Here is a 14,661-nt window from a genome sequence, read left to right as displayed (position 1 = left end):
GTAGTGGATAGAGCACGGGCCCTGGAGTCAGGAGTACCTGAGTTCAAATCTGGCCTCAGACATTTAATAATTACCTAGCTGTGTGGCTTTGGGCAAGCCACTTAACCCCATTTGTATTGCCAAAAAAAAAAAAAAAGTTAAACCAGGTATCTAGATTGTATGGAGGTATATACTGTGGGAAAAGACAGGAAAGAGAGGACAGCTGAGTGGTGCCATGGATAGAGAACAGGCCCTGGAATGAGAAGGACCCAAGACAAATCCAGTCTCAGACACTTAATAATTGCCTAGCTGTGGGAGCTTGGGCAAGTCACTTAACCCCATTGTCTTGCAAAAAAATAAACAAAAACAACAAAAAGAGAAAAGGTAGCGGATAGAGTGTTGGAAGCCAGAGAGAGAGACAGAGCCAGACAGAGATGGAGGAAGAGAGCCATTTGAAATAAGAAATAGACCATTTAGTTCAGCTTATATTGTTCAGTCCGTTTAGAGAAGAACATAGATTTTAAGGAAGTAAGAATAAATATGGAATCATTCTGTATCTTTCAATGTGTTGGTGGTTGTTTTGCTTCTTTACCTCCAACTCGCTCTGTAGTGAGTAGGGTCACTAGAAATCAGCACCAACTGATTGCTTCTGTCAAAAAGCCTCATGTGTTATTTTATTGTTGTTGTTTTCTTAGCAAAAGATAATTTTTAAAAATTAAGTCAGGGATTCTCTAGCCATCTTAGTGCTGTTCCTCTTTCAGGGTGAGATGTAGCTTACAACTGCCAAATGGCAGCCTAGACTTACCTCCTTATCCTAGCCAATCCACAGAGCTTTTTGTTCATGGTGGGCATGCTCTGAGATGGGTCCTACTTGGCACTTTGCCTCATCCCAGATGACAGCCCCTTTGGAACAACAAATCTTCATTTTTAACAGGCAAATCAGTAGGAGGTCAAGGAAGGGGTCCTCTTGGGAAGCCCCTTGGGCCTTCCCTGACTTTTAAAATCTGTAACACATACAGACCAGATCCAAAAATATGTCATTGCCTCATAACTTTCTAAGGGTCCAAGTCTGAGGGCCCCTGGGAGAGGAGAAGTTGTTGTTGTAAGGTTAGGATTTAGAATTGGCAGCTGGAGGAGTTCAGGGTCTCTCTAGAGTGTCTCCATTTTTTCTTTCTTATGCAAGCAATCACTATGAAGTCTGGCTGCCCTCAGAAGGACAAGGCAGTCATCGTGCATGGCTTTGTGGGGCTGAAGTAAACAACTAACTTTTGTTCCCCAGGAGAATACATCGATGACCTGGGTCATTGCCTACCCTGTGAAACCTCGTGTTCCACGTGCCAGGGTCCAACTCAGAAGAACTGCACTAGCTGCCCTATTACAAGGTAATAGTAACAATAATAATGTTCACTTATATAATGTTTTGAGGTTTGTAAAATGCTTTACATAAATTATCCTTACAACATCCTGTGAGATAGGTGGATGATCCTAATTATCCCCATTAACTGATAAGGAAACTGAGACTGAGAGAGAGAGAGAGAGAGAGGTTAAATGACTCATCTATTATGTGGCACCAGCTATTTATTCTTCATCAGGTTCACCCAGGGAAGGAATCCCAAAGGATGGAATTCTGTCAGTTTAGCAGTCCTTTTCTATTAACTTCACTGAGGTCATAAAACCAAATGCACAACTCATTCTATTATCAACCAGGCCATCTTGGCCAGAATCTGTTAGCTTTTTAAGAAAATTCAACAAACATTATTTTCAAGGCCTTTTAAAGGTTGTGGGAGATACAACATTGGGAAAAAATACTATTTCCTTCCCTCAAGGACCCTCAGTCTAAAAATGGGAATCCATACACTGATGATTCCATAACATGACTTCATCAGTTTAGGGGCTCCCTACACTAGTATAGGTTGTAGCCTCTCCAGTTCTCCATGATTCTTTTTTTTCCTTGGTTTTTGCAAGGCAATGGGGTTAAATGACTTGCCCAAGATCACACAGCTAGGTAATTATTAAGTGCCTGAGACTAGATTTGAACTCAGGTCCTTCTGACTCCAGGGCCAGTGCTCCATCCACTGCACCACCTAGTGCCCCTTCTCCATGACTCTTATGAATAAAACACTAGATTTAAAGACAGGAAGACTTAGGTTCCAATTCTACCTCAGGTACTTACTGTGTGATTCTGGAAAAGTCACCTAACTTCTCTGGGTCTCAGTTTCCTAAGCTATAAAATGAGGCAGTTTAACTTAATGATATCTAAGGTCCTTTCCAGTCCTACCTCTATCATCTAAAATTCATAAATATTCATCAAGTTATCTATCCCTCTAGAGGTCTGTCTCTCATGTCTAATATTTTGTAGCAATATCCCTTAGTTGGTTTATCTGTTAGTTTGCTTTTTTTAAATAAAACTTCATGTTATATTTTGTTTTTATATCTCCTGGATTTCCCCCATTGTCCATTCTTCTCTCTCTCCTAAGAAGTCATCCCATATAGCTTCTAAAAAGAAAATTCTCATTATATGAATGGGGTTATTCTTCTAGTGGGTCCTTCATGTCCTTGGCACTATCTTTTGCACTATCTTTCACATGCAAGTCATTATTGATAATATGATCTAATCTACTTAAATTTATAAGGCATCTTTTCATTGCCTTAGAAGTTTCTTAAATTTTGCTTTATGATTTTCAATGTTATAGCAATAGATTGAGAAAATATGGTCAATAATGTAAAGGGTTTCTGTAGCATTCAGTAGACTGATTTTCTAGGATATGTTGATGTTACATGGTGGCACAGGTTCCACTATAGTGGATATTGTGAGTCTCCTCCAGACCCAAGATGGAGAAGGATCATATAACATCAGAAGGAAGCTGCTTCACAGTCAGGGTCTTCACCTAAATATTCTCCTGTAGTCTCACTTTCTTGCTAAGAGGAACAGAAGGGGTGAGGGAGGGGTGATTCATACTATCTATCCAAACTACAATTCCCAGGAGTTCATGCAGTTAGATACTGGAATTTTTCTCTCCCCATAGAAAAATCAGTTTAATACTCAGTTATCAGTAAAATCACTACGTGGTAGATTATGTTGGGACAAAGGAAAGGTCTAAACAAAGAACTCTCAGAAAATTTGAGAGGGGAAGAATCACTTTTTAACTGAGGTTGATTAAGAAAGGCTTAATGGGAAAAGTGGCACCTGGCATGGACCTTGGAAAAAAAAGGGAAGTCCATCATCAAGTCAAGATATAAAGAGAGTATATTCCAGGCATAGTATTAGAGAGGGAGTCCTAAAGGATCAGGTTTTTCTGATTCCAAGTGATTCAGTTTTCTCTCTATTACATTAGATTGTAAGATATCCCAGGGCAGGAACTCTCTTTTGTCTTTCTTTGTATCCTCAGGGTTTAGCACAGTGCTTTGCAAGTAGAAGCTTAAAAATAATTATTGACTATTTTGTGACACTGCCTCCAGGTTATAACTAGGTTCTGAAGAACCATAACTGCACAGTTAGGCAACCACTGTCAGTTTTTGAGTAAGGGAATGTCATGGGAAGATTATGTTGGCACCTATATGGACAATGAGGTGGGAAGACCTATTAGACCTATTTAAAATGATCTAGGTGAGAAATATTATCCTTAACTAAAGAGAGGTGAGGAGAGAAGTAAAAATGGAGGTGAGAGATTCCAGAGGGGGAGAACAGATGTAATAATTAATCAGATGTAAAGAAGAGAACAAAATCAAAGATAACTTGATGGGTTTCTGAGTGCTGGGAGGAAAGTGAGGTCAAGTATAGAAATAGGAAAGTTGGGAAGAGGGATGGGTTTTAGAGAGAGAGGAAAATGATATCTCTTGAAGTTAGATCTCTTGAAACTGGATCTCTTAAAGTTAGATCAGATTCAGAGAGAATGTTTTAAACCACCGAGACCCCTTTTCTCTCCTTTAACTTGGAATACCTCTAACATGTTATGGGCAGGACCAGGGCTTTAGAGTTAGAACAGACATTTTATCCAAACCTCTGATTTTATATATGAAGAAGTTTAAATGATTTGTGCAGACTCAGAGGCAAGATTTGAACCCAGGTTTTCCTGGTTCATCACAAGTAATTCATCCACACTTCATCGTGGTCAACTCTTTCCATTTTGATTTTCAGAATCTATTTTGAAGGGGATAATAGAGGTAAAATGAACACTAAAACTCTCTTATTCCAGCAATAAAATAGGGTCTTTTTTTATTTTGGAAGAAACCAAACAGGGACTCTTTTTAGTCATTAAAATAATTAAACCTTATGTTGAGTGGAGGTGAAAATTCTGCCCTTTTTGAGGTACTAGGTCTTCTGCTATTATTATAAACTAACACTGACCATGTTAGTAAACTTGAAACCAGTAAGTTGCCTTACAATGAATGGGGGAAATGAACTCTGGTCTGTAACATCTGTACCTTTCCCATTTCCATTTCACTGGGTTAATTATATTTCCTGCAAAAATACTAAAAATTAAAGAAAAAGCCCCTTTTAAAGATATTGGTAGCCATCTCCTGGGGGTGGTGGAAGGGGCAGAAAGTAAAAAGGAAAAAAGAAATTTTACATATTTAAATGGAATAGCAAATTGCATATAATAGATTTGCAGATTCATATTCAATCATTTTAAAAATTATACTATATTATGGAAATGTTTGATCCCATAAGTTAAAAATAAAATTTTAAAAATTGCAAAGATATTGGGAAATACAAAGGCAGCAACTTTTAATTGTATAGTATGCCTTGTACTCTGAAGGTTTTTTAGATAATAAAGTGAATTTTGGATTAAGACCTAAAGACTAGAGTTGCAAGTAAAAAGTTCTGAAACTGGGACTTGTACAACAAACTGTATGTAGTGAAAATGGTACAAAGTATACTCTTAAGTGTGGCTGGTGACAGGAAAGAATTTATTTCACTTTAACATCTAGTGTTTCAACTGTTAACTGATTACCCTTTATGACTAGGTATTAAGTGCTGTTATTGCTATGATGTTGAAGGACTGATTGCAAGTTTCATTAGTACTCTCTAAGTGTAATACCCTGGGTCAAAGCCCCAATCACCCCTTCCTAGTTAAAGATAGGCAACTTATTAAAAAGCATTCAAAAGCTACTTTTGCTCTTATTCAAATCCAAAAATGTTTTGGTCCATTTCTGTGGACTTTTTTCCCCTGGTTTTGATTCCATTAGAACATTTATGTACCAAGAAATTACATTAAGTATTATTATGAGTGGCTTTAATTAGGGAAAGCCAGCAAAGGAAAACAAAAGATATAATAACTCTATCCTGAGATCATATGTTCCAGCACATATCAAACACACCACAGAGTGGAACGTTACCCTAGGGGGTTCTGGTATATTTACCCCCAACACTGAGGACACTGCATCTGCCCAGCTGCTAAAGGTCTTGGCTCTGACTTTTCCTCTGCTCTGTAAGATCTCTGTTCATCGTGAATGGCTCATTGCAATTTGGTAATGAAAAGGTCAAGACAATCTGAATTTTGGTAGTGGTGAAGTTCTTAATTTTCCTGATTTGCAGTGAGGAAACTTGGCCTGGGGCCCTTGTGATGTGAGCAGTGCAGCTAGCTGTCCCACAGATGACTTTAAAGAGAATATCCCTCAGTCTCCTTGGAGCCCAAAAGGAAGCATCCATCCTCCTCTTCTCAGGAAGATTTGTTGCTCTCCTTGTAAATAGAAGCAACTGGAAATGTGAATGTGACTCTTCCAACAGTTTCCAGGCAATTTAATGAGAAACAGAGATAGACATTGAGATATAGATAGACAGCTGGAGAGAGAGAGAGAGAGAGAGAGAGAGAGAGAGAGAGAGAGAGAGAGAGAGAAACAGAGACAGAGAGATGGAGACTGTCAAGAGACAGAAAGAGACAAAGACACTGAAGAAGAGACAGAGAGACCAAGTGAGATAGACATAGAGACAGAGGGAAGAAATCGGGAGAGAGAAGAGAAGAGAAGAGAAGAGAAGAGAAGAGAAGAGAAGAGAAGAGAAGAGAAGAGAAGAGAAGAGAAGAGAAGAGAAGAGAAGAGAAGAGAAGAGAAGAGAAGAGAAAAGAGGATACTCACAAATAACCCTGTCATGAGAGAAGCCCAAATGGGAAATAAATAATTTTTCTTCCTTTTTTTTTAAGGTTTTTGCAAGGCAATGGGGTTAAATGGCTTGCCCAAGGCCACACAGCTAGGTAATTATTAAGTGTCTGAGGCTAGATTTGAACTCAGGTACTCCTGACTCCAGGGCCGGTGCTCTATCCACTGTATCACCTAGCCGCCCCCAGAAATAAATAATTTTTCAGCTAGAACTCATTTTGTTGCCTTTATAGATAAAGTAATGATATATTTTATATGTTCTCTTTCCCCCTCCCACTTTCCTCCAATTAGATTTAATAAGAAAATGAGCAAATTGGATAAATGTACCCCCATTTTCCTTTTTTCATGTTAAATTCATCTTCCAGTAGGCTTTTGGTTGGAAACCTTGAAAGCTCTTATCTAGTACTTGCTTTCCATTCCTTCCATCACCATCATATACTGAGGACATGTCATACATGTCATTTCTTCATTTTTTTTCTTTAACTCAAATACTTCCTTGATAAATCTCATGCTTGAAAATCATAGCCAGTTTGGAACTGGGTTTTTCCTCATTGACTTGAATTAACTATCTGACCACTGAAAGATGCTTTCTCTTTATAAGCATAGTGGGGTTGATAGGATAATTTGCTTTTCTTGGGTGTGGAGGTTAGATGACATGGGTAGCCAGATGTTTGTGAGTATGCCCCGAATGGAATCTACAAAGTCAGCAGCTAGTCTGAAGTATTGCTGCTTACATTAAGGATACTGTATGGAAAGAGTAGTGTTTGATAGTCAAAGAGGGGGAGAGGAACAGAAGCTCACTGATCCCATTATAAAATAGTGCAGAATAAAGAAATCAAAGGACCTGTGTTCAAATCTTAGTTCTACAAGTTGATACCTATGGGACTTTGACAAATTATTGACTTCTTTCTCTAAGCCTCCTAAAAAAAAGGAAGTTGAACTGTTTGGTCTCTTTAGTCTCTTATACTAGGACTATGATCTGTGATCTATGATGGCAACAGGCTAGATTTGACCCTTGGCTCAAAGTTTATTGATCCTGATCCAGTTCAAATTCTTTAGATGAGAACACTGAGGTCTAGAAATGATTCACCTTAAGTCACAAAGTATATGGCACAGAAGAATCCAGGTCTTCTGATTTTAAGACTAGATCTCTTTCAATGAGGATCACAGCATCATAGATTTAGACTAGAAGGGTCTTTAAAGGCCTTCAAGTTTAGCCTTTTCAATTTACAAATGAGGAGAATGAGACATAAAAAAGTGAAGTGACTTTCTTATAAGTTAATAAATGTCTGAGATGGAACTGGAGCACAGGTCTTTCTGAGTCCAAGAAAAACAAACCAATCCACTATATCACACTGCTCCTCACTACAATCACATTTCCTCCCAGATAAATGGGTATCAATTTCATGTTTGGGGGTGGGTGGGGCTGTGCTAAGTCACCAGCCTCACTTTTTCCTCCAGAGTCATCTAAGATACAGTGGCCAGATATGAATCAGGATGACTGGAGATGGCCCTAGATGTGAGGTAAGCATGGTTAAATGACTTGCCCAATGTCACACAGCTAGTTTTTGTCTGAGGCTGGTTTCAAACTCCCATCCTCCTGACTCTAAGGCCAGTGCTCTAGCCACTACACCACCTAGTAAACTACAAATATCTATTCCATAAAATGTGATAGTTTTTAAAAATAATATTAATTTTTTGATAATCAAAGAGAGCCATTTGAGAATGACAGGAAAAGTTTTTCAGGAATTTGAAGGAGAAAAATGATTGTTTCTCTATTGTTCCCTAAGAAAAGTATAAGACCTCTGACAATGGTTTCTTCCTCACCCAAAGAAGTCAAGTACAATTGAAGTATTTCTCACTTCTGTGATCATTATTATCTCTATCATGAGAGTCTCAGTATGTGACACTACCTCAGTTGTAATCACCAGCTCCCCTTATAAACACACAGATCAACAAAGTTCAACATATTAATAGTATTATATATAAGTAGTAAAAAACATATGGAACTTACATAGTTCATGGGACTTATATTACTTCCCTGGGTAGACTTAAATCCTAGGATTATTAGGGCATTTTTCCCCCTCTAGATTTCTTCTCTTCATGGCTAAATGGTCCACAGTGATGACAAAATTGTGATAAGCTCCAGCATACAAATACAAAAACAAAACAGTTCATGCTCTCAAGGAAGGAATGGTGGCCAAGATGTTTTGGTCTGGGAAGTCATAAGGATGAGTGGAGTCATAGGTCAATCTATCAAATTCTGTCTTCTAGAAGCAATGGCATTGGTTTTATTACTGTTGAGAAAGCAAGAGATGAAAAGTAGGGGAGAGAAATAAGGAAGTGGCCATGGTATAGTGGTAGCTGAATGAAGGGAGCCAGTTAAATGACTAATTGTTAATACTTTTTAACTTCCTGCCTCTCTAATTGATATTGCTGATTGCTCTCCATTGTTTGGTAGTTCCACTCTCTTCAAGAAGCTGGCAATCATCTCCTTTCTTATACTGTCTTTTCATTGCCCCTTCTTGTTTCTCAGTTTTCCTATCCAACCCAGGTTCCCTATTGTGCCTGCCATTGTTTGGCATTTCTACTCTCCTCCAGCAAATGATGTTCATTGAGTTCTGCCATTCTTCCCACACTCCATTAGCAGTTCTTCTCTAGTTGAGAATACTCGCCACTTTTTCCTAAAGACCAGTTCTCTAACAGGCCAAGAAGGGGCTTAGAAACACTGTTTTTACAATTCAAAATGGCACACGTTGATTGTTCTTAAATTCATTTTTATATATGATCTCTATAATCCCAAGAAACATAAGAGGGGTCTAGGAAAGTTTGTGTGTATAGGGGAAAGGATAGTAATCCCTCCTTTTTGTATTGTATAATAAATTTCTATCTTGAATCCATTATGAGTTTATGATGGCATATTATCATTTTGCCTTCTCTCTTTCCCAGGATCTGGATGGTAAATTTTCTGCTCACATCATTACTTCTCCCTGGACCTCAGGGTTCCCTGGACAGTATCCCTTCTTTCTTTTCAATTTTTCCTCTATCCCCATATTCCCCCCAGGCAGTCACTATTGTTATTCAGTCATTTTTCAATTGCATCTGCCTCTTTGTGTTTCCTCTGCAAAGGCACTGGAATGGTTTGCCATTTCCTTCTCCAGCTTATTTTACAGATGAGAAAACTGAGGCAAACAGAATTAAGTGACTTGTTCAGAGTCATACAGCTAGTATCTGAGTATTTACCTCACGCAGATCTTCCAAGGCAGGTGAGCCAAGTTAATCAAATTACTCAGGGTTGCTTTCTGAGAAATCTAGAAAAGAGGGAAAGGGAGTGGTAAAAGGGGAAGGGGGATAAGTAGGAAATCAATGTAAAGTATGAACTCAGTAGTGTGGTAGAATCATAAAACAAAAAAAGTCAGTGTGGAACAAAAAGACATAAGCCAAGTATTACTTTAGTACTCTGTTGTAAAAAAATTCTTCCTTTGTGATTTCTGTAATTCTTGCATGTTCTTCCTCCTGTTGCACCAGATTCCTTGACAATGGCTATTGTGTCCAGACTTGTCCCTCAGGGAAATTTGAATTTAAGAACCAATGCCATCCATGTCACCACACTTGCAAAGAATGCCAAGGACCTGAACCCTCCAACTGTACCGCTTGTGGCACAGGTAAGAATAGCTGATAACTGCTTATACGTTATTGTCTCAGATTATTCCCTCAACTGTTACCATTTAGCTTTATTTAGGAGCAATGTCTCTTGTACAAAAGGTGTGAGCCTGGATTCATCAGTATTCTTCAAAACTATGAGTTCAGAATGAATGAATGAATGAATGAATGAATGAATGAAAGTATTTCAGTGTTGGATGCTATGCTAATTTTGAAGATACAAATATAACATAAGAAAGTTGTTCTCAAAAACCTTATATTTTTATAGGGAGACCTGCCTTTGGTAGGGGACCTGCCAAGAAGTGTGAGTTACTTAGTTCTTGGGATTTAAATCTATAAATGTTGCCTAATTTTAATTAGATTAAATGCTTACTATGTATAGAATGTTTTCCTAGGACCCGAAGTATGTAAAACATTCAGATAAGATAGAGCTTACACTTATGGAAATTGCAAGTTTGAAGAGAAATAATTTCTAAGGAATTAGTTATTTTATTAATAATTCCAGCATTTAAAAAATTTATTTTGAATTTTGCAATTTTCCCCTAATCTTGCTTCCCTCCCCCCCCACCCCCTACAGAAGGCAGTCCATTAGCTTTTACATTGTTTCCATGGTATGCATTGATCTAAGTTGAATGTGATGAGAGAGAAATCATATCCTTAAGGAAGAAAAATAAAGTATAAGAGATAACAAAATTACATAAGATAACTTTTTAAAAAAATTATAGGTAATAGTCTTTGGTCTTTGTTCAAACTCCACAATTCTTTCTCTGGATACAGATGGTATTCTCCATTGCAGATACCCCAAAATTGTGCCTGATTGTTGCACTGATGGAGTGAGCAAGTCTATTAAGGTTGATGATCCCCCCCCCCCCCGTGTTGCTGTTAGGGTGTTCTAATTCCAGCACTTTTATAAAAGAATGGTCATTTGGCCAATTCTCTCTTAGACCAAAAACAATCACAGTAGTAGGATCACAGTTTATATACCCTTCAATGAATAGGTATTCTCCAGCCTGAAAATCAAACCCTAATTGGTTAATAATTAATGAGAGAGGGGACAGCTAGGTGGTACAGTGGATAGAGCACCGGCCCTAGAGTCAGGAGTACCTGAGTTCAAATCCAGCCTCAGACACCTAATAATTACCTAGCTGTGTGGCCTTAGACAAGCCACTTAACCCCATTTGCCTTGCAAAAACCTAAAATAAAAAAACTATTAATGAGAGAATGAATATTACAATGAAAAAAAGAAAGTCTATCACTATTCTCAGACCACTCCCCAACTTTGGGCAATTTAGACAAAAAGTCTGTCATCACCCAAGCTTAATGGAAGGAATTCACCCAGAACTAGAGATTCCTTGAAAGTTCCATAGGATCTGATAGAGAAGGTTAACTCAAACTTCAGAGACCAAGATCTTGAAAATAGAAAAAGAGGAAACTAAATCTCCCAGATTATTAGTTACTAATAATCATTTCTCTCATATTCTAAAAGGAATATGGGATATATATGCAGAGACCTATAATATTAATATAAAAAAATGAGAGAGTTACAAGTAACATACTTGAGTTCCTGAGGAGAACTTACTTAGGAGGATCACAGTAGGTTTCCTGAAGAAAGTGATATTTAAGTTGGATTATAAAGAGGAGTAGGAAGAATTTCAACCATGGGCATTATGGACATAAAGAAGAGTGAGAACAAAAACCTGGTGGGGGTCAAGTTCATGGTTTATACAAAAAATAACAAATCATCTAATGTGACAGAAGTATTGAATAGAAAGAGAAGAGGATATGATAAGGTTAGAAAAGAGGAGCAACACTAGATTGTGGGAAGCCTTTAATAACAGGCTTATGTCTCTGAAAGGGTAACTGAAGGGATCTTAACTGATATGATTTTTTGCTTGCCTTCTTAGAAGATGGGAAGTGGGGAGAGAAATGGGAACTCAAATTTTTTTTTAAATGCTAAAAATAAATTTTAAAATTTTAAAAAGAGAATGGATGGGTAGGTCAGATCTCTCTGATTCATCAAGTGTCAGAAATGTAATAGGCACACTGCAATCCTTGGGTCACATAAAGGACTGTTCTTTTTAAACCTTGTCCTGGCCTTTATCCCCAATCCACAAATTTAGAATAGCTTTACAAAAAAAGTAGTCCAATTTTCCACATCCTCCACCCCCCAAAAAAGAGCAAAGACCCAGAGAAATCTGCAAAAAGATTCCTTCTGCTGGTGAATTCCTTCCTTCCCTACACATCAACAGAGAACCTGGGAGTAAGCTACCCAAGGATACCCTCAATCAACTATATAATCCATAATATGAAAATTAATGACAATAATTAAGAAAAATTCAATTCAGCAGGAGAAGGAATTAGTTATGATTGTGGTTCACAGATGGTGATTATTGACAATGTTCCCCATTTGGCAGCTTCCTGATTTATCTAATTATTCTTGTTTACTAGGTACTAAACCTAGTTTTATTTCCATAGTTGAAAAAAGTACATGTTTTGAATGTTGGTACTCTCTAAATTTTGGTGTTCTGGGACAAAGTCCCAGTATGCCTTATTCTAGTTATGACATTGTATTGGACAACCCTTCTACAAAAAGGTGAGAGTGGACCATAGACTCTTTTATACTATCTTATGTGTGTCTCAACTTGAAATCCACCCCCAATCCAAGCATCCAATGGGGATGGAGAAGTCACTTTGAAACAACCTATAAACTCCACATTGCTAAGAGACAGGGATCACAAGACTACCTTCAAGAAGCTACTAAAGAGAAAATGAAAAAGGTGTGGAGGGTTTGCTCTCTGCTCTATTATTAGTATGTCACTAGGTCAAAGGGGAACATCAAAGATGAAGAGGTATAAAAACCAGGTGATATTCGAAAACATGAATTTCTCTCAAAAGCACACACACACACACACACACACGGACACACACAGTAAGCTGCTTTAAGTTTCAGTAAAAAATCTTTTTTGGCACTGTATGAAATAGAGGATGAAAAGTTCAAAAAAAATATTCCCCTCTAACTTGCTGAATATAAAGATAAATTCATCCAGTCACAAAGCAGGACCATATGTTATATGACCTTATTGCACTCCTTTTCCTTATTCATGTTAAAGATAGCAGGTGATAGACGTAGGAAGCAGGCGAAGTTTATCCTTTGAGGTTTTCCCAGTCTTCTACTTTTGTGTCCTTTATACTCTGTGTCCTATATACTCTGTGTAGTTCCCTTTCCTGGTTCCTTTCCTTTGACATCGGGGTCTTGGCGATCTCATCAGTCTTTCCCCATGTGAGTATGAATTTGCTAGTTTTGTCTCACAGGGGAATCTGAATATTAAGCCTCTTCTCTGAGTTTGGAATGAAAGGCTTTGTCCTCTGAAACCACACTGAGTAGGCTGCTGCCCTCTCTCCCTACATCTAAAGCTGGTCTAGAGTCATTCCAGGGTTTTATGGTATTACATGGATTTAAGTCCCATGAGCTTGTGGCAAGAAATTCAAAGATTTAAAGCTGACATTTTAAACCTGTGGGCGATCCCAATTATCATCTGTAAGGAAGGATGCTTAGATCATTGTAAATAGGGCCAAGGCTTGACAGATATCATAAATGAGCAGTGGCCTGTGGTAGATATCTAAGGAAAGCAGGACAAGCACCTTTATCGGTAAACCAAGGGCAACATATCTTCCTAATCTTTCCAAATCGATTCAATATTTTAGATACCCACACCCTTCCAATCTATTCTGTTTTCTTCTCCTTGGTAGAATACAATGGGAAGACAACAGAAATGTTTTTAAATGAAACTTCCCAAGTATGTATATGTACAACATCTGTTTCTGGTCAAAAGAACTTCATTATAATTGATTGTGACCCTAATGGTCTAATACTAGACTTAGAGAATTCTGCATCAGACATTTAAGGGCTGTATGACCCTGGGCAAGACACCTTACTGATGCAAGGCTTAGTTTGCTTCTCTGTAAAACAGGAATAATATCTGTCAGTCCCACCTGACAGGATTGCTGAAAGGCTGAAACAAAGATATTGTATAAATATTTTGCAAATTTTAAAGCATTATATTATGCCAATTATTATTAATCAATAATTATGAATAATGATCATATAATAATAATTGAAAATAATAATCTCAGCAATGAGTACTCATTCTAACATATTTCTTATGTATAGTCATACTCTAGGAATAATGACAAAAAGTCATCATAGAATAAAAACTTTGTGTCTGATGAAACAAAACTCTTGAGGACTGGATCTCCTTGGATGCAAAATCAAAATTAATATAGAGCATTTCTTTTTTTTTTTGCAAGGCAATGGGTTAAGTGGCTTGCCCAAGGTCACACAGCTAGGTAATTATTAAGTATGAGGTCGAATTTGAACTCTGGTACTCCTGACTCCAGGTCTGGTGCTCTATCCACTGTGCCATCTAGCTGCCCCAAATAAGAGCATTTCTAACAGAGCCCAACAAGGAAATTAAATTTGAGGTGTATCACCTTCGATTAGCACATGTATTCAACTGTATTTTTTTTTCTTTGCAATTAGAAGGTAGCTATGGATAGATATGCCATTTCACTTTGGAGTTAAATAAAGGAACCAGCCTCTAAGATGTTTGACAGGAAGATCATACCTTAAATGCTCAACTTAAACTAATTCCTTTGCCCAATGGAAGGAGTCTGATTATAGAATTAGAAGACCTGGATTCTAATCCTGCCTCTGATACTGGGTGAATAATCCTGGGTAACTCAATTTAAACCAGAGATAAACATACTTCTACTGCCAATCTGACAGTATTTATGTGACATCTTGCTATGAAGAAGAAAAATTATAGATGTGAACGATGGGTGCTGGGCATGCCCAAACATCAATTAATCAAAGAGTACTTATTATGTAAATGCCCTCTATGTATCAAAACAAAAAGTATA

At 37.7% G+C, this 14,661-nt stretch overlaps 1 protein-coding gene across 2 annotated transcripts in view; it reads left to right on the top strand.

Annotated features, from left to right (window-relative positions):
* PCSK5 (proprotein convertase subtilisin/kexin type 5) overlaps nucleotides 1-14,661 on the top strand; it is a 594,760-nt gene that overhangs the window by 470,646 nt on the left and 109,453 nt on the right. For both annotated transcript variants that reach the window (XM_074206682.1, XM_074206681.1), the window contains exons 21-22: nucleotides 1,259-1,361; nucleotides 9,607-9,743. In XM_074206682.1, coding sequence (XP_074062783.1) covers nucleotides 1,259-1,361; nucleotides 9,607-9,743 — 240 coding nt within the window. The remainder of the gene's footprint in view (nucleotides 1-1,258; nucleotides 1,362-9,606; nucleotides 9,744-14,661) is intronic.

The sequence above is a fragment of the Macrotis lagotis genome, chromosome X (assembly GCF_037893015.1).
Source record: "Macrotis lagotis isolate mMagLag1 chromosome X, bilby.v1.9.chrom.fasta, whole genome shotgun sequence".
Lineage (NCBI taxonomy): Eukaryota > Metazoa > Chordata > Mammalia > Peramelemorphia > Peramelidae > Macrotis > Macrotis lagotis.
The sequence above is the reverse complement of the archived record's forward strand: the minus strand, read 5'-3'. Positions and strand labels throughout refer to the sequence as shown.